Raw genomic sequence first — 19636 nt, forward strand, 5'->3', positions numbered from 1 at the left:
TGATCTTGTCAAAGAGAAAGGGGCTTAAGGAAGAAGATAGGAGAGAAGCTGAGCAAAGGACCATTTGGCAGGGCTACAGGAAGACTGAGCGAGCCCCTTCAATAGAGGGAAGAAGTGTCCACTCAGACCCTGATGAAGAAGCTGTAGCCTAGTGTGTCTGGGTTTTTCCTTCTTTTTGACTATTTTTGTGAACCCTGAAAGGGGGTAATTTTGGGGGTCATCTCGAGGGCTAACCCAACCAACAGGGGACACTGGGATGCAGACTAAATCTGATAATGGTGGAAGCTGAACTGCACCATCATAGCCCTCAAACAGCATCGGTTCATCACTGGGCATGGAGACCCCATCACAGGAGCTGAAGGAGGCGGCATATAGCTTCATTGCTATTACTCTTCACCTCAGTCTATGCTGTCAGCCTGAAATCTGCTGTTTCAGCATCTTGAATTCATCAAACCCAGCTGGGATCATAAACAGTGGGTAAGTAAGTACATGCAAGAGCCAGAAGATGGGGTTGCTTATTCATAGTGAGAATCCTGCTGCTACCACCATTAATTTTAGAAAGGGGCTATTATTGCACCTGGATGAGAGAGAATTTTAAAAAAAAAAAAAAAAGCTTGCCTACTACCCCCTTTTGCCTTTGTTTCTGCAAATATTCCAGCAAATAAGGTTAGTGGCAGGGAGTTCTTACAAATAACCAATTCTCAGCTGATATTAGATAGTTTTCACAGGAAGTGAATTCGGAACTCTTGCATACAAATATTCACACTAGAAAGCTGGTTCTAGTAGCTATGCTTATGTAAGCCACAAAGGAATATCTGTACAGATCACCCTCTGTACCCAAGCGAGAGCTTCAGCTCAAGCTACAGTAGCTCATGCCCTTAGCTCTAGAGGTCCTCAGGTCAATTCCTGCTGTACCAGCCAAGATGGCATCTCTCATACTTGCATAAGCAGGGCCCAGAAATATAGCATGTGACACGTCCAAACAAAACTGAACAAGGCTGCTCAAGTTTCTGATTTCAAATATATGCAAAAAACCACTTGACCAACCTACAGATCAAGAATTATTATTGCAGAAGTTGTAATGATAATTTCAAATAATCAATAAATCTTAAACTGGTTTCTGGCAATTCAAAAAACAAGCTAATTTTGTCAAATAATATTTTCATTATGAATTAGTCACTCCTCCCTGCAATTACCACCACCTCTTCACACTGACATGTCTGCTGATGCAAAAGCAGGTGACTAAAGACAACAGGAAGGAGTACGATGGAGACTGATGTGAGCCTGGGGGAGGAATAGGCTAACCCCAGGCCCTGGAATGCCAGAGAGAAGCTACTATTGTAAAGTCTTACAGCAAACCCAGAGTAATGTACATCTGATACAGTCACAAAACATCCACCATTTTCAAGGCTTTGCACTGAAATTGTGAATGGCTGCAGTTGTATATATTTCTGATGTGTACAATTATTTTTGCTAAAATGTTATGGAAAATAAGAAAGTTTAGGAACATAAAATCACTTTAAACAAGGTATTAAAAGCTTTTTTTGGTTTTGGATTTTTTTTTTTAGGGGTGAGGCTAGGGGAAATTCAGTACTTAGCAAGGCCCTGTAGGAAAACCTGACTGACTATGGCCCTGATTCAGTAACACAGGTGTTCTACGTCAAGCACATGGGTAGTCCCAGTGGTAGAGCTACTTATGTGCTTAAAGTTAAGTACATATTTAATTGCTTTGCTGAAACAGGGTCTGTAAGCTGGAAGCAAAACTGGCCCATCTTGTTAAATTGCAACCTGCTAAAAATAAACAGCACAACCTGGGAAAAGTAAGTACATATTAATAATTCTTCATAGTATGATAACACTCTAGGAGCAACTAGAATCGTAGGACTGGAAGGGACCTTAGGAGGTCATCTAGTCCAGTCCCCTGCACTCATGGCAGGACTAAGTATTACCTACACCAGGGGTCGGCAACCTTTCAGAAGTGGTGTGCCGAGTCTTCATTTATTCATTCTAATTTAAGGTTTCATGTGCCAGAATACATTTTAACATTTTTAGAAGGTCTCTTTCTATAAGTCTATAATATATAACTAAACTATTGTTGTATGTAAAGTTAATAAGGTTTTTTAAATGTTTAAGAAGCTTCAATTAAATTAAAATGCAGAGCCCCCGGACTGGTGGCCAGGACCCAGGCAGTGAGAGTGCCACTGAAAATCAGTCTTTGGCATGCGTGCCATAGGTTGCCTATCCCTGATCTAGACCATCCCTGACAGGTCTTTGTCTAACCTGCTCCAATGATGGAGATTTCACAACCTTCCTAGGCAATTTAATCCAGTGTTTATTTACCCTGACAGTTAGGAAGTTTTTCCTAATGTCCAACCTAAACTGCCCTTGCTGCAATTTAAGCCCATTGCTTCTTGTCCTATCCTCAGAGATTAAGAAGAACCATTTTTCTCCATCCTCCTTGTAACAACCTTTTATGTATTTGAAAACTGTTATCATATCCCCCCTCAATCTTCTCTTCTCCAACTAAACAAACCCAATTTCTAAAATCTTCCCATATAGGTCATGTTTTCTAGACCTTTAATCTTTTTTTACTAAAACAATGATATTGAGACACATGTACATCTCTTATTTAATTTGGATAGCATCCCTGCAGAACTAGTAACATTGTCCTGGCAGAGATATTCCAGAAAGAACCATCATAAACAGAAGAAGAACAAGGAGTCCGGTGGCACCTTAAAGACTAACAGATTTATTTGGGCATAAGCTTTCGTGGGTAAAAAAAATCACTTCTTCAGATGCTTAAGAAGAGTTTTTTTACCCACGAAAGCTTATGACCAAATAAGCTGTTATATGTTAGTCTTTAAGGTGCCACCGGACTCCTTGTTGTTTTTGTGACTACAGACTAACATGGCTACCCCGATACATAAACACAAGCTAATTCCAGACAATCTTTGCTAGTACCATACAGCAGCTTCACAAAGTAAAGTAAAATATTCCTCAGAACTGAGGTACCTTTATCCCAATAGCATCTTATGATGCCTCTCCCTTTTCATGTTGAAGCACACAGCAGCTACTATCAGCAACAGGCATAGCAAACCCCTCCAGCATACCTGGAGACTTTTATAAGACCTACTATCTCTCCAAGTGTATCCAGGGAGTAAAGGCAGCTCTGCCCCTAGTTAGTGCCTCCTTAGTGAAAGTGAGGCAGTGCTTGCCAACGAAGGAGAGCACAGACAAATGTCTTAATTCCTTCCTATAAAAATAACCCCCAGGAAACTACCAAAACAGCCTGTATTATTAACTACATTTTCCTACAGCCCGTGTCCTCACCGGGACTACTGTGTAACCCCTACTGTACCCTAAAAACCTTACTTTTTTTTTCATATTAGCTGTAGAAAAGTATGTATTTAGCTTTAAACACTTGAGAAATGCATGAAAAGCAGTTTGAAATAGGCAGTGTTTCTGTGATCTTACAGACCTACCGTGAGCAGATGTACAAGATCTTTATTAGCTTCTAAGGGAGGTGCCAACTCCTGGAGTTGTATCAGTTCATTTATGTGGTTATACAGAGACTGTAGTTTATGCACATTAATTTTTTGGTCCTCTAAGTAATTTGGCATGGCCTCATAAAGGGAGATCAGGTCTTTCAAGTGGACCCCAAGGATTGGGATCTTAAAGTTAGTGCACTCATTGTAAGCACGTCGATAATTGTCATAGTTCCTATAAGATGAGAGCAGTTCTGTCATTTCATTAAACACCTAAAGAAAATAAACAAAGTAGTAAAATTAATCACGTTTTCTGTGTTCATGATTTTGTTCCTGTGAACATATTTGTCTCTTCAGATGGTATAGAGAGAGCCCATGTTATTTGTCACTGACGTGTTTTTATCCTCCAGAAAGCCAAGCCAAGATTTACAAAACAAAACAAAAGTAACCTTACAGGTCTAAATCTTCTGGCTTCAAATGAAACCTAGTTTACAACTGCTTACACATTTAATAATATTTTAAAAAGCAATCCACCAATATTTTCAGATTCTAAACCACTTAAACCCCCAGATTTTAGCTTCACAAATTAAGATGATTTAAAATTAGGTATCCTTAAAAATACAGCCTCAAGTCACCAATTCCCCATCTTCCCTCTCCCCCCACTTCCATCACCGCGTATTTGGAATCTTTTAATCTGTAAATGTAATTGGGAGGAAAAAATAAAAATTGTTTGCCTGAAGGTTGTCCTGTCTGTATTGCCTGATGGTAACTAAACTCTATGTTTATGATACCGAGTACAGTGATACTGACCTTGTTGACCTCATGAGGAACATACGAACTTGTTTCTTTGAGCCTGGAGATAGAGCTGTGACAGAGACCTCCTATCACTGCCATTAAAGTATTGAAATTCTGCAACTGGTGGAGCTTCTATATTGACAAACAATATCAATTACTTAAGGTTTGAAGCTGTGAAATGTATATATCCAAATTATGCTTTCCTTTTAAGCTGGGGCCTAGGTTCTGTTGGTTCTACAGAGTTCCTAACAATTTCCTTTCTAGAACATCATTCTTGGTTACCATTTTAAAACAATCTTACTCCACTTTTATACTCAAGCAGTGTTCTCATTTGTTGGGGTGGCGTGTGAGCGCTTCCTTTATACAAAAAGCCTTTTTATTCTACAAGCAGAGCGCGTCTCCAAAGGACACCTCTCTTCAGTGCAAAGGTAAGATTTTAACAATATTCAATGCTCCTGTTCAGGAGAATCTTGAGCATGTTCTCTTTATCACAGTAATTCAGTACTCTAAATGGTGACACCTCTGGAAGGTTAAGGGAAAGTACTGAGTGGTTCAAAAGCAAGTCTAGCTGCTTTGAGCAAATGGGTCTACAATATGGGTCTCAAGGGAGAGACCTACTGCAGTAGAAAATAAGGTGATACTTGATCATTTGGTATACAAATAGAGACCACTGCCAACTCTCCCTCCCAGCTGATCCCACTGGAGAATACAGGTAGTGGTGAAGGAGGAATAATTAAAGGGCTGACAGTTTCAAAGAAAGGACATATGACAAACACAAAAAGGTCAAAGTGAAACTGACCTGTGCAACATGAATAAACTTGATGAACACTTCAGCCCGAAGTTGTGGTGTTGGCCTACTGAGTACCATTAGTTGTACCCATTGGGAGATACCATTACAAAGAGCAATGGATCTTTCCATTGTTGGATTCTCCTTTACGCAGCTGTTTACAATGTAATTCTGGTAATCTGAGAACTAAAAAACAAAAACACAATTAAAATCGCATCCAGACTTTGTATATTCCATGAAGCCTGTGTGCAGATATATATCTTCTTGCTAAATAAAATACATTGACATGTTATGTATTTTATATTTATCTATAGGGTGGAAACCATCCCCCATCCTTAAGCTCTGCTCAGTACAGGGAGGTAGAGGGGCTTCAGTCTGGGAGCTAGCTGACGCTCCGCAAATTACCTTATGCCACTGTCAGAGGTAGTAAAGCTCTGTCCCACCATGCTCCCATCCTGTTCCCCCAGCATGCAATAATGCCGAAGATGAAAGGAGGACTGCTGGTGCGACAGGAAGCTATGCCTCTGACAACTTGACACCAGTTGAGATTTCCCTCACATAAGGGGAATTCTCTACTGGCCACCTCTGGCCAAAATATGTTCACTTCACTATTCCTGAGTAGCATAAAGTGGCTGTGACGAACGAAAGAATCCAGCCCATAATCTGTATACGACTGTTACATATTCATGAAATGGCTTGGTGGTGGAATTCTCTCTCAATGCTTCCAATGTTTCACCTTCCTCTGCTGTGCTTGAAGGCAGACAAAGTGACAGGTATGTTTTGTTTTTTTTTAATTTAGAGCTGTTAGTAAGCAGGAAGCATCTTTTGAATTAGGATCTCTCAAAGAGAGGTTCTTGTGGGGTATGTAAGTGATCAGAATTTAGAATTCTAGTGTCCAGCAACTTCTGACTTTTACAGTTAGTGAAAACAAATTGAGTTTTCTTCTATGCATCCATTCCAAAGGAAATTGACTGACGTGAATTAACTAAATATTACAGCCATCTTGTGGTCACTGCTCATGGTAACCATACAAAGATGCAGAAGCCCTGTATGATGTAGAACTTTTTAATTTACATTAACCTGCAATATGTGGCTGTGCACCTTGCCAGGGCCACTCAGGTCTGAACCACACACTCAAGCCAGTCTGAGGGAGGAAACAGGAGGTGTGTGAAATGCATTCCCTGGGGTCCACCAATCTTAGTGGCAGACCAGCAAGGGAATAAGGGTGGGGAGAGATACAGGGCCTTCAATCCTGCATTCCCAACTGGGATGGTCTAGAAGACTCAATCTGGCTTTGAGCCTTCTGACACAGAGGCTCCTAACCCTGTTCGGTAGGAGAGGCACATGTACTTGTCCCACCTTAAACAACTTCATGGATTCACTTAGTTCAGTGGTCCTTCAGAGAAGGTTAAATATAGAGAGAGGTTAATTGCTCAATCCAGCCCTTAGAGAAGTAGCTTAATTTTAGGGAAACTGGAGGGAAGATATAACTTTCTTATCTCGAGGCACTGATTCTGATCTCACATATGCTAGTGTAAATATTCCAATGAAGGAACAATTCCAATGAAGTCAACATAATTTCAGAATCAGGTTTGTGACTTCTTATTTTGCCAGGCAGATTGCAACAATGTTTTATTTAATTTAATCACAATGATCCAAAGGGTACATCCACACTACCCACCAGATCGGCAGGTAGCAATCGATCCCCGAACGCACTCCCGTCGACTCCGGAACTCCACCAGGGAAAGAGGCGGAAGCGGAGGCGGAAGGGGAGCTGCACCGTGAGGACGGGGCATAAGTCGAAATAAGATACGTCGACTTCAGCCCGTAGCTGAAGTTGCGTATATTATATTGACCACCCCCACCCAGTGTAGACCAGGCCTTTGTGTAAGGGAACACCTGCATTTGTTACAACAATCAAGAAAGAATGCTCATTTTTATCAAAGCACTTTGCTCATCAAATTTAATAGTGAAAAGTGCAAGGGCATGCACTTAGGGATTAATAATAAGAACTTTAGATATAGATTGGGGATGCATCAGTTGGAAGCAACAGAGGAGGAGAAGGACCTTGGGGTATTGGTAGATCACAGGATGACTATGAGCCGCCAATGTGATATGGCCGTGAAAAAAGCTAATGCGGTTTTAGGATGCATCAGGCGAGGTATTTCCAGCAAAGATAAGGAGGTGTTAGTACCGTTATATAAGGCGCTGGTGAGACCCCACCTGGAATACTGTGTGCAGTTCTGGTCTCCCATGTTTAAGAAGGATGAATTCAAACTGTAACAGGTTCAGAGACGGGCTACTAGGATGATCCAAGGAATGGAAAACCTGTCATATGAAAGGAGACTCAAGGAGCTTGGCTTGTTTAGTCTAGCCAAAAGAAGGCTGAGGGGGGATATGCTTGCTCTTTATAAATATATCAGAGGGATTAATATTAGGGAGGAAGAGGAATTATTTAAGCTTAGTACCAGTGTAGATACAAGAATGAATGGGTATAAACTGGACATTACGAAGTTTAGACTAGAAATTAGACGAAGGTTTCTAACCATTAGAGGAGTGAAGTTCTGGAACAGCCTTCCAAGGGGAGTAGTGGGGGCAAAAGACATATCTGGCTTTAAGATTAAGCTTGATAAGTTTATGGAAGGGATGGTATGATGGGAGAGCCTAATTTTGGCAACTGATCTTTGATTATCGCCAGATAAGTATGCCCAGTGGTTGGTGATGGGATGTTGGATGGGATGGGATCTGAGTTACTGCAGAGAATTCTTTTCTGAGTGCTGGCTGGTGAGTCTTGCCCACATGCTCAGGGTTTAGCTGATCGCCATATTTGGGGTCAGGAGGGAATTTTCCTCCAGGGCAGATTGGCAGAGGCCGTGGAGGTTTCTCGCCTTCCTCTGCAGCGTGGGGCATGGGTCACTTGCTGGTGGATTCTCTGCAGCTTGAGGTCTTCAAACCACAATTTGAAGACTTCAGTAACTCAGGCATAGGTTAGGGGTTTCTTATAGAAGTGGATGGGTAGGGTTCTGTGGCCTGCTTTGTGCAGGGGGTCGGACTAGATGATCACATTGGTCCCCTCTGACCCTAGAATCTATGAATCAAGATCAAGGGAGATATCGGATTCCATGTATTGAACCAATGTCCAGCCTCTGAATTTCCTTAATACTTCAGGATCATTTACTATGCAAGTATTTGATTCAGACTGGAACAATCCAAACTGTGAAAAAAATTTAGGTTCAGATCCACAGCCCACGCACCAATTCTGACTTATTAAATCTGATTTTATACCAAGTAGAAAATTAATTCCTCTAGTAAGCCTATAAAAACAGAAACTGGAAGAGATGGATCTGTAATAAATTGTCAGCTCATAACGCTGCTTTATGTTCCCTACAGGTTCTTTCTTGTCTTTATCTTTCTTTTGTTTCTTTTTCTTTTCTTTTTTTTTCCCTAATACGAGCTATCAACTGTTCAAAATCCATGTAAAAAAGCAGAGATGACAGCCAACAACCTTGCTTTGTTCCCCTTGCTAAATTAAAAATGGAAGAAATATTAACACTAATAAGCAGAGTTGTCTGTGAGATTACAGACTGTTCACATCCATTGTTTGAATTTTGGACCAAAGCCAGATTTGGCAATAGCATGGAACCCAGGCAGCCACTCTACAGAGCTGGATAATTTTTCAGTATTTAACTATATAATTATTGTCTTTGTCTTTGGTTTGTCTTTGGTTTCAGTACAATAATTAATAAGTTTGATTAAATTATGTTGGTTACCAAAAGTTCTCCCTTCTGGAAAATGCCAGAAGGCTTCCCTATAATGTTGGGCACATTTTTATATAATGTATTAGACAAGCTTTGAGAAGAATGCTGGTGTCTGAATTTATTATCAAGGTTATTTAACAAGGTTGGAATGGAAAGTAATTTTGCACAGAGCAAATAAACGTTAATTTCATTCAGAATAAACATACCTTTTCATCTCCGACTTGTATTTTTACTAAGAACAAACACAATCCGTCTACCCCAAACTGAACAAGATAACGGCTGAATGAAACAACTGAAAACAGCATAGACTCATAGATGGCTATGTGAGAGATCTGAATTCAAAGATCATTTTGTTCTTGCTCTAGCTTTCAGCACTGGAGCAATGATATTTTCAGCTTACAGCATTTGAATATCAGTCATTTATCAGCCCACCTTAGTCTCTTTTTTAGATAATTATGGAGGGGGAATCTATTAACCATCCTGTTACAAGGTTGCATCCCACAACTAGATACGAAAAGAAGTGGAATTAAAATGGCAAAATTGTGGCCCAGAATCTCATAGACCTGATTGCTGAGTACTTGGGTATTTTTTGTAAAATGGAAACCACCACAAGTCTTGTAATTCCATTAAACTGAGTTCACCAGTACACTGTCCTAAAAAAAAGTCCCATTCTATGTAAGCATCTCCTGAAGTTCAAGTGGCTTAGCTATTTCAAGATTTAGGACCTACATAGGTTATCAGACCCTATGAAGACACATGTTATCCAACCATTCTGTCATAATTCCATCAAACTCAAAAGCTCAGCTCTTAAAACCAGTGCTTTTTTTCAGTAGTAACATCTTGTTCACACTGGACATGCTCAGAGAATTAAACACAGTCATTAAGACATTTAGATGGAATGACTAGAAATTAAAGCCAGACAAATTCAAATGAGAAATACAGTTGTTGGGTGGGGGGGTGAGAGAGAGAGAAATACACACATCCAACAACCCAACAACTGTATGTCTTTTTTTCAAAAAAACAGAGAAGGAAATTAACCTTTGGAACAAACTGCCAAGAGGAGTGGTGGGTTCTCTCTCTCAATACCAAGACTGAATGTCTTTTGAAAGATACGCTGTAGTCAGACACAAGCTACTGGACCCAATATGGGAAATACTGTAGGAACATTAATGATTTGATGGTAACTGCTAGCCTTAGAATGAATGAATGTATGTATGAATAGTTACTCTCATGTTAGCATTACATCATCTACTTTGCGAAGTCTCTCCCATAGCAGGGACAAGTCTTAGGCTACTATAGTAGGGAGGCATTCTGTGAGGAGTTAAATAATCACATTGTTTAATGGATAAAGCACTTTCTTTTCCTAACCAAGGTCCAGGTGAACTAATCTTTTATCTCAGATTATCATTAATAAAAGTATGCTGGAACCTATGTTACACAGCTAAATAACTGGCTGAGAACTACGAGGGAACCAAGACTCTGACTGTGCATCATACTTGTTATTCCCATTAATCATTAATTAATTAGTGTCTGCACAGAGCTTTGAAAATGTTAAGCATTATATAAGCGTTAAGTATTATTACTGCCTACAGGTAGGACCCTATGCATAAATGCGTGACTTCAGTCCCAAGGCTGTTAGATTTTAACATAACATATGAGGAGTCACGTACCTGGAGCTTAAAATAAAGTGCATTGATGCATGACTAGGAGAGATTTTTTTGCAATCTGTTCAACATCCCTCTAACTGCAAAACTTACCCTTCAGATTCTAGTGCTACCATCCAAAAGATGAGTCTCTTTGTTCTTTTAGCTACGCATCTTATCTCAGCAGCTTTCAAACCAGTATTGTACACATTTCCGGGGTGGGGAAAGGAACAACTATACCCACAAACAAACTGCCCCTCCTTGCTGCTTTGAACCTGCTGTGCACTTTTGTTTGACACAAAAAGAATATCAAACCATACTGACCTTTTCTTTAGTGTGACAAAGAAAGAAGAGTCAGGTACAGCCCCAATTGGCCTGTTTAAAATAAAGTGTTACTTCAATATTTAAGGGGTTTCAGGGCTCTCCAGGAGCCCTTGTAAAGGAGTGCTGCAGCGCCCCTCTGCTGTCATAGTGGGGTGAGTACACCAGGGAGACAGAATCAGGCAGCCTAGTTCCTGCAGTGCTTTGCTTTCCCCATTCTCCAGTCCCCTCACCATCCCCCTGTCCCCCATGCCACTTGCATCAGCTTAAACACTGTTCTGAGTGAAAGGAGATAGCTTGTTCCTCAGCCTGACCCAACCTACTGTCTGAACATAAGGGGGTCAAAACTGTCTGCCCTCGCCACTGCTAGCTCCCCTGACCCAATACAAACACTTTTTGAAAAAACAAACAAAATAAGGATCAGGATGAAAGTGAGTCCAACCGCATACACTCAAGGTTAGTTGTTTTGTTTTTTTCCTAGCCAAAAGCTGATCACTTACTGAGATTCTTCGGAAGGACTTAAATTCAAGGTAGGTGAGGTGGTCTGATAGCTCTTCCGGCTCTAGATGATCAAAGAGAAGTGAGACTTTCCTTTTCTTACTGGTGTTGGGCTTTATCCGCTGTGTAAGCTTCCGGGACCAATCCCGGGAATTTCTTTTTATAAAAAATAGGAAAAAGTTTACACTAAAATTGAGGTTGATTTTTGCAGGAAAACTAATTTACATTTCCCCCAAAACATGGTTGCATCAGTTGCTTGATTTATTGCAGTTGAAAACCAATTAATGATTTGAATTTCAAAAGAACAATTTCTTTATATTCATTATGAATAATGGATATTTCGACATATGCAGTATAGCTGTAGCCATGTTGGTCCCAGGATATTAGACAGACATGACGGGTGAGGTAATATCTTTTACTGGAAGTTGGTCCAATAAAAGATATTATGATAACAGTCCCGTTGAATGCTTTTAGCATGCATTTTTCAAGTACCCTTTAAAGATAGTAAAATTACATTATGAAACAGAATACCGCCATAGTGACATCTCCTCAGCCTTGTTGTGCTTAACTCTCTCCAGTTTGCTGTGTCCATTGGATCAAATCCCAGTCCCATTAAAGTCAATGGGATTCAGTGGCAACAGGATCTGGTCTTGCCTTGTTATTGCCCCTTATTGTCTTCATGGGCAGCTCAACTGAATCTCATAAGGAAGCTTATACTCTACTGCCAGCTATAAATTGTGGGTCAAATTCGGCTGCCTGTTTCTCACTCTTATTTAAAAATGGGAAGAGTCTCTTCTCAGGAGAGAGCCACGTGAGATACAGCCCCTGTGCCCTTTATTTTTCTAGGTGCTCTGGGATCTGTTCTTGACCAGATAATAAGATCAGCAACAACACATAAAATAACATTAGGAATTAGATATTATGAAATGAACCCTATATTGTCTCCCTAGTAACCTGAATTTTGGCTTTTAAAAAGTCCACTGTTTTACCTCATGTACATGCTGAGTAAAATGTGTTCTCCTTTCTCACTGCCCTTTCAAGGAATTAAGTCTTTCAAAATCTTTCTTCACTTAAAGTCTTCTGTGTTCCTTATGGTGAAGTTTACCCTGTGCAGAGGGTCGGCACAAGATCTCTGCAACAATTAAGTTAAATTGAAGCCATATTTTTAGAGCTTTAATGGGACTTAAATTGTCACATGCTGGCCCACTGCACAGGGGTAAATTTCACCCTCAGTAAACTGAAATCTTTTGCACATTGCTAATATAGGACACTTGGAAATATTCCTAATCTAGCTATTGGAGATTGGTTACTATTATTTTAGGCAAGTGAGATGGTACTATTGTTTTGTTTCCCAAACATAGTAAAACTTTGACACTCACATTTGAGTTGTGTCAATTAGGCGACAGTGTAACTCCTCACCATTAGCTCTCACCAATTTCTGAAACTCCTCCATGGTGTTAATTAGACTAGAATCCATTTTGAACATGATCCAGAACTCTGTTATCCAATACCTATTGTGAATGGAAAATAGAATAATAAAATAAAGAATTTTGCTGGTTATTTGTGTAACTAAAACACCAGTAATGCTGCAAGGCAAACACCCAGTCTGGTTTATAACTTCTATGCTCTTTTGGTCACTCAGATTTTAAATTTTGCTTCAAAGCACCTTCTCCAAGTACACTGTTCTATCCAAATAGAGAGTTTATACTGCAAGACTCAAACCCTTGTACTGACACTACAAACTCTGTCTTATTGCTTTGTAATGACTGTGTATATGACAAACTTCAACCTGTCTGATCATCTCACCATAGTATCTACACATACATAAATATTAAACAACACAGTGAGTTGGCTCAGTGCTCAGACCTTTAAATACACTGGGCAGATCCTCAGCTTGTGTAAATCATCATAGCTCCACTGACTTCAATGAAGCTACACAGATTTATGCAAATCAAGGATCTAGTCTATTACTTTTTCTTTAGATGGTGCTTATCTGTACCACCAAATTCTACAACAAACTCAGATTTTTTAAATCAGTTAGTTTGACAGTGAAGGCAATGCCTGGTTCCAGGATTATTTTTCTTTATTATATATTGGGTGGGAGAGTGGAAACCTGCCACTCACAAATAAATAGAAATTGTTATGGGTGATACACTTTGACTTGATATGTACAAGATATTTCCTGAGAAATAGTGCCTTGTACATGAGGTGGTCAGATTACATGTATTATGTCTCATCTTTCCATTCAGCTTATTTGGCTTGTAAGCCATGCACACACAAAACCTGGGTTTGCTCTAATAAATGGACATATGTACTCTCCTGTAAGTATGTGCATTTGTGAATTTTACACATGCACAATTTGAAAATGTATTCCATAGTGTCCTGTAAAATACTGAACCATTCTGTACTAATGAAGTACCCCTTTTTGAGATAGTAAAATGGTCACTATTGAAAAGCTAACATTTGCCAGCATCTACCATTTATTTCCTGGTCTAAGTACTGATGAAAGTATTAGTGCTATGCAAAAACTGTTGGCAAATGCTGACTCTTTAATAAAAACATTCTTTAAACTAAAATATCAACCATTACATTAAATGTAATAGAAGGAAAAAGGAAATAATTTCCTAGGGTAACACTGCAATTGATTAAGTACAACTCCGTATTGAATGCAATCAGGAGTTGGGCTACATATTGATATAGCCCAAGAATTCAACATTGCTTTATTTGAAAGAGAAAACTGTATGGTAACCTAGGATCCAATTCAATCAATTGCTGATCACTCTCAACTTTCAGTGATGTCAATACAAGTTGAGGGCGCTCAGGCTTTTGGAGGCTCAGGGTCATAATTATGCACCCATAACATGGAGCTGAATTTATCCATTGATTTTAATGGATTTGCACCAGGCCATTTGGGCCATTGTGCATAGATCTGTGCAAGTAAAACTTTAAGGAAGTCTGTGGAATAGCATTCCTCTTTTGAATGCTAACTTAAGAAATGCAAAGTCATTCTTATTTGTGGCACCACATGACCAACTTGAACAGTAACTCCTAGCATGTCATTGTATCACTTATTTTATTTCACAGGCACATTTATGCAAAAAATTCTTACCTTACAAAATAGCATATCTTTACACAAAGCCCAGAAGATTTCTTTTCTAAAGCATCCAGATATGTAGAGAACTGTTAAGGAAAACAGGGCAGTTCATCCACGCAGGGCTGGCTCTAGCGTTTTTGCCGCCCCAAGCGGCAAAGAAAAAAAAAAAAGATAAAGCCGGGATTGGTGACACTTCAGAGGCAGCTCTACTGCGCCACTTCATTCTTCGGCAGCTGGTCCTTCACTCTGAGAGGGACTGAGGGACTCGCCGCCGAATTGCTGCCAAAGACCCGGACATGCCACCCCTTTCCATGGGCTGCCCCAAGCACCTGCTTCCTGCGCTGGTGCCTGGAGCCGGCTCTGCATTCACAATCTGAAACTTGATATGTTCAGTTTTTCCTGGGGCCTGATCCAATGCTCACTGATTGAAGTCAATGGGAACCTTTCCATTGTCTTCCGTGGTCATTGGATCAGGGCTTTGATGCATATTATTCTTCTGAAGTCATTAGTGAAGGACAGATATAAATAGGACAGTTATAAATAACACTGACGTATCTGATCAAGTGCTGAGAGGTGTTAAGTACTTAAATGAACATTTGCTTTTGAGTTTGCTTCTTGGTAATTTGCTTCCCAATTTTCATTAGAATCTGTCCATTCATACAGCTTGTTAACGTATGAAACAAAAGGTTATAAAATAGTACTAAATTCATCAAGGATCATTTTTATGGAGACCTGCCTGTTAACTGTTGTGATTTACCGGAGATAATACTGGAGAGAAATATTTTTGAAGTGTGAAATATATATTAATTGCAAAGAGAACAGTTATTTTTATTCTATAAATGGTAATTTACATATATGGAAGATCAGTTCAGGAAAAATGTTATGGGCATTATGGATATTTTTCTCCTGCAGAGAGAGAAAATGCATCTCTTTATGAAGTATTGTGCACCTATAAAGAAGAACAGGAGTACTTGTGGCACCTTAGAGACAAACAAATTTATTTGAGCATAAGCTTTCGTGGGCTACAGCCCACTTCTTCGGATGCATAGAATGGAACATATAGTGAGGAGCAGGGGCGGCTCTAGGAATTTTGCCGCCCCAAGCACAGCAGGCAGGCTGCCTCCGGAAGTTTGCCTACAGAGGGTCCACTGGTCCCGCGGCTTTGGCAGACCTGTGGCAGGCATACCGCAGGAGGCAGCCTGCCTTCCGCCCTCGTGGCGCTGACAGAGCGCCCCCCACGGCTTGCCGCCCCAAGCACGCACTTGGCGTGCTGGGGCCTGGAGCTGCCCCCGATGAGGAGATAGATAGATAGATAGATAGATAGATAGATACACATACAGAGAGCATGAAAAGGTGGGAGTTGTCTTACCAACTCTGAGAGGCCAATTAAGTAAGAAAAAAACTTTTGAAGTGATAATCAAGATAGCCCAGTATAGACAGTTTGATAAGAAGTGTGAAAATACTTACAAGGGGAGATAGATTCAATGTTTGTAATGGCTCAGCCATTTATGCCTTGTAAGTATTCTCACACTTCTTATCAAATTGTCTGTACTGGGCTATCTTGATTATCACTTCAAAAGTTTTTTTCTTACTTAATTGGCCTCTCAGAGTTGGTAAGACAACTCCCTCCTTTTCATGCTCTCTGTATGTGTGTGTATATATATAACCTCACTATATGTTCCATTCTATGCATCCGAAGAAGTGGGCTGTAGCCCATGAAAGCTTATGCTCAAATAAATTTGTTAGTCTCTAAGGTGCCACAAGTACTCTTGTTCTTTTTGCGGATACAGACTAACATGGCTGCTACTCTGAAACCTATTTAAAGAAGATAATTTACAGACTGTTAGAGGGTCAGACTAATCTAAATGTGACCCAAATCTACTGCAAATTGACCAGAGCTGGTCATGTAATTTTGAGGGATTAAGAGTGGTAGAGCTGGAAATTTGAAGGCAACTTCAAAAAACTCACAGCCCAGATTAGCTGATCCATTCAAATCTGCTTTAGTCCACCACTGGCTTTGCAAATACTTATATCTGGCTGGAAAGTCTGAGTGTGTGGAATTTAAAAATTGACAAATGAACTACTTCCCTGACTGCAGAAAACCCAAGTCCCATAGGGAAGATATAAACAATTATTTTGTTCCATTGTAAAAAAAAAAAATGATCAGAAAGGAGTGGGGGCTGTCAGCGACAGCTTGAAGCAAATTTGAACCCAACTCCTATTTATTGAGCATTGAGGCCTCCAGAATTGATCACATGGTATATTTGGGTTAGTGTGGAATCAAGTCCCCTTTGTTTCTACTATTGTAGAGCAAAACCCGCACACTTTAATATCTAATCTATCGATATTCTTTACAGGTGACGGACCTAATTTTGCCTTCACTTACAAAGGGCTACCTCCGGTTGTAGTTCTTATTGATTGAAAACAGAATTGTTTTCCTGACCCTGGGAAGCAAGTTGCCTCTGTAAGTCAGCTATTTGTTTGGTTCACACTGTAAATGGGAGTGTCTCAATGTAAGTAGAACTGAGTCCCATATCTTGTTATTTCTGAGGAACTGCAGGGCCCTAAATTAAATGCCACTTACTCTACACTCCAAAAAGTAACCGCTTGATATCTTGGATTCTGCATAGTGTGGGTATCTAGGGAAGTCTGACTACTAATGTCTGTTTTGCACAGATATACTAATTGGAAACCAATATAAAAAATAGAGTTGTGGGGGGAAGTACTAACTAAAACAAGTTGTACCAAGTAAATGCCTGACTCAGAGGTGCTTGGTGTCTCTCAGGATTGGTCCCTAATTATGTTATGATCCATTAATTATGAACAAACATTCAGTAAAGCTAACAGAGTTAGGCAGTATCTTCCACAGCTAAGAATCCTCTAGATAAGAGAGAGCAGTTATGCCTGTATTCATGCTCTTAGCATCTTCTTTATGAGAGTCTGATGGGCCACAAACTCATTTTGTGAAAATATATTTTTACAAAGCATTAAGGCCCCAAAGTATGATAATTAGACTGGGGATTGTTTTAAAATTTACCCACTTCACTTTTGGAACATTTTAACTTTTATTTGCATGGAGAAGGTAATCCAAGATTTAGTGCATATCTTTCAATGATTATCTGACATAGACTAGGTTAGTATAATCTGAAGATCTTTCTGTACATAAATAATTATCAGCACTGGGTCTGAGATTGCAATTGCCATGTAATTTTCTGGAAAGCCTTCTCTATATACCTTCTACTCTACCTTCTACTGATAACATCTTCCTAGGTTTGTTTTAAAATATGAAGACTTTTCTTAAGCACTAAATTGAACCTTTCAGTCATCATGAGATGCAGAGGTGAATGCACCAATTTATTAATATTGACCTGTAGGTTGTATACACTTACCATTCTGTCAATGTATTTCTGTATTACCTTAATAACTACAGGTAAGCATTATAAAGGATATAGATCAATTAGTTTTCGGAGCACATCTTCAGAGGGGATGATAACTCTGTGCATGGTCAGTGTTATCTGTAGCAGCTGGTTGTTTTGACATAGGTTTCCCTCTGAATCTGAAAAGTGAGGTGAAGCATTCTTATCAGGAACATAGTAAGACTTGTCGTACAAGAGAATAGGGGTTTTTTCAGCTTTCCTGTTCTGATCATGCCTGTTCACCAAAGCAATATCAGAGACAGTAGCTACTCTGTTGCATCAAGGAGATGAGATTATTTTGCAAGCAGAGTTGCATAGAAACAATTTGTATTTGCATAGAATATTTCATCCAAGGATTTGGAAACCATTTACAAAGATTAGTTCAACCTCAAAACATCCTGCAAAGATACGCAAGCATAATGGCCCCAATCCAGCAAAGCACTTAAGCATATGTTTAATTTTAAGCAAATGAGTATAACCATTGAAACAAATTGATAAACTGAGGTGGAGAGGTTTGGATAAGTCACCTCACCTAATCAAACAGTGAATCAGTAGCAGAACTGGATGTAGGTCCCAACAACCAGATTTTTAAAAGGGCACATGCAGTTTTTTGCACCCCTAACTTGCATGCCCAAGACTCTAGGGTACACAGAGGTCAGGATTTACACTTGCACAAACTATGCATGCACAATCCTAATAAGAGTGTGTATATCAGGAGATTTTGCATGTGCATAAGTCCAGCTATGTGCCCACTTAAGAAACAAAAAGAAAAAAAAATCTAGGCCCAAAAGTCTTAACACAAGTTCTCTTCCTTTATCCATTACATTCACTGTACTAGTATTAGTTTTTAGATACAAATTTGTATTTCTCATATCTATACTTGGGAAGAATCCAGGACATCAAGTATTTCAGACACGTTTAAATTAACATTACTGTAAATTTGTTACATAAATGCAAATATAATTACACAGTATTTTACAAATATTCAAAGAAGGTATTTTATACCAACTCTGGAAAGAGAGGCTTCGCCTCTTCTTCTTCAACACTTAGCCAGACAGCCGGCCGTAGCAATCGTTCGCCATTTGGTCTGTTCCTGCGCAACCACAAAGGCTTGACTTTCTGAGAGTACAACATTGGAACAGACTTGGTGAACCCATGTAATAGGGGGGTCTGCATCTGGGCCACCTCCACCCCTCGGCTGGTAGAATTTTATCCCAAATGTTACAAACCATCTGGAGAACGACATTTGCTGGAACGTCTTGTGACATCCTTGCAACATGTCCAAAAAGCACAAGGTGCCGCCTGTGGACAATGGCCCCAGTAGTCTGTAGACCCAAATGATCATGAACATCTGCATTACAGATGAAGTCACTCCACTTTACGCCCAATATACTACGTTGACATTTTGTGTGGAAAGCCTCCAGCTTTGTCCCATCCGTATGGCATAGTGTCCGTGTTTTGCAGCCGTACAACAGTAGGGGAAGGATTCAGCTCAAATAAATCCTAAACTTAGTTGTCATACTAAGATGTTGATTCTATATCCATTGTAAACAGCCCATGGCAGACGCTGTGATGCCAATCCGATGAAGACCGTCCATGTGAGAACTGGAGGAGCTGGTAAGTACAGAACCCAGACAACAAAAGCTGGAAACTGATTTGATGGTTCTGTTGTTCAAGGAGATTGGAGTCATGGGTGGATCAGGTTCTAGATTTTGCAGTTTTGTCTTTGAGCATGAAACATTGAGACCAATCTTAGCTGACGACTCCTCCATATGCTGGAGTGCTTCACAAAACCTGTTAAGACTCCGTATTAAGAGAACATCATCATCAGTGTAGTCA

At 39.8% G+C, this 19636-nt stretch overlaps 1 protein-coding gene across 3 annotated transcripts in view; it reads right to left on the reverse strand.

The window, feature by feature from the left end:
* Positions 1-19636, reverse strand: part of RASGRP1 (RAS guanyl releasing protein 1) — a 76988-nt gene that overhangs the window by 26048 nt on the left and 31304 nt on the right. For all 3 annotated transcript variants that reach the window (XR_003999990.1, XM_030559396.1, XM_030559394.1), the window contains exons 3-9: positions 17832-17937; positions 14397-14459; positions 12667-12798; positions 11290-11443; positions 5080-5253; positions 4296-4412; positions 3483-3758 (exon numbers count right to left, since the gene is read on the reverse strand). Coding sequence is in view for 2 of the 3 variants with exons in the window: in XM_030559396.1 (XP_030415256.1) it covers positions 3483-3758; positions 4296-4412; positions 5080-5253; positions 11290-11443; positions 12667-12798; positions 14397-14459; positions 17832-17937 (1022 nt within the window). In the remaining variant the exon portion in view is untranslated. The remainder of the gene's footprint in view (positions 1-3482; positions 3759-4295; positions 4413-5079; positions 5254-11289; positions 11444-12666; positions 12799-14396; positions 14460-17831; positions 17938-19636) is intronic.

This window comes from Gopherus evgoodei, chromosome 4 (genome assembly GCF_007399415.2).
Source record: "Gopherus evgoodei ecotype Sinaloan lineage chromosome 4, rGopEvg1_v1.p, whole genome shotgun sequence".
NCBI classification, from domain to species: domain Eukaryota; kingdom Metazoa; phylum Chordata; order Testudines; family Testudinidae; genus Gopherus; species Gopherus evgoodei.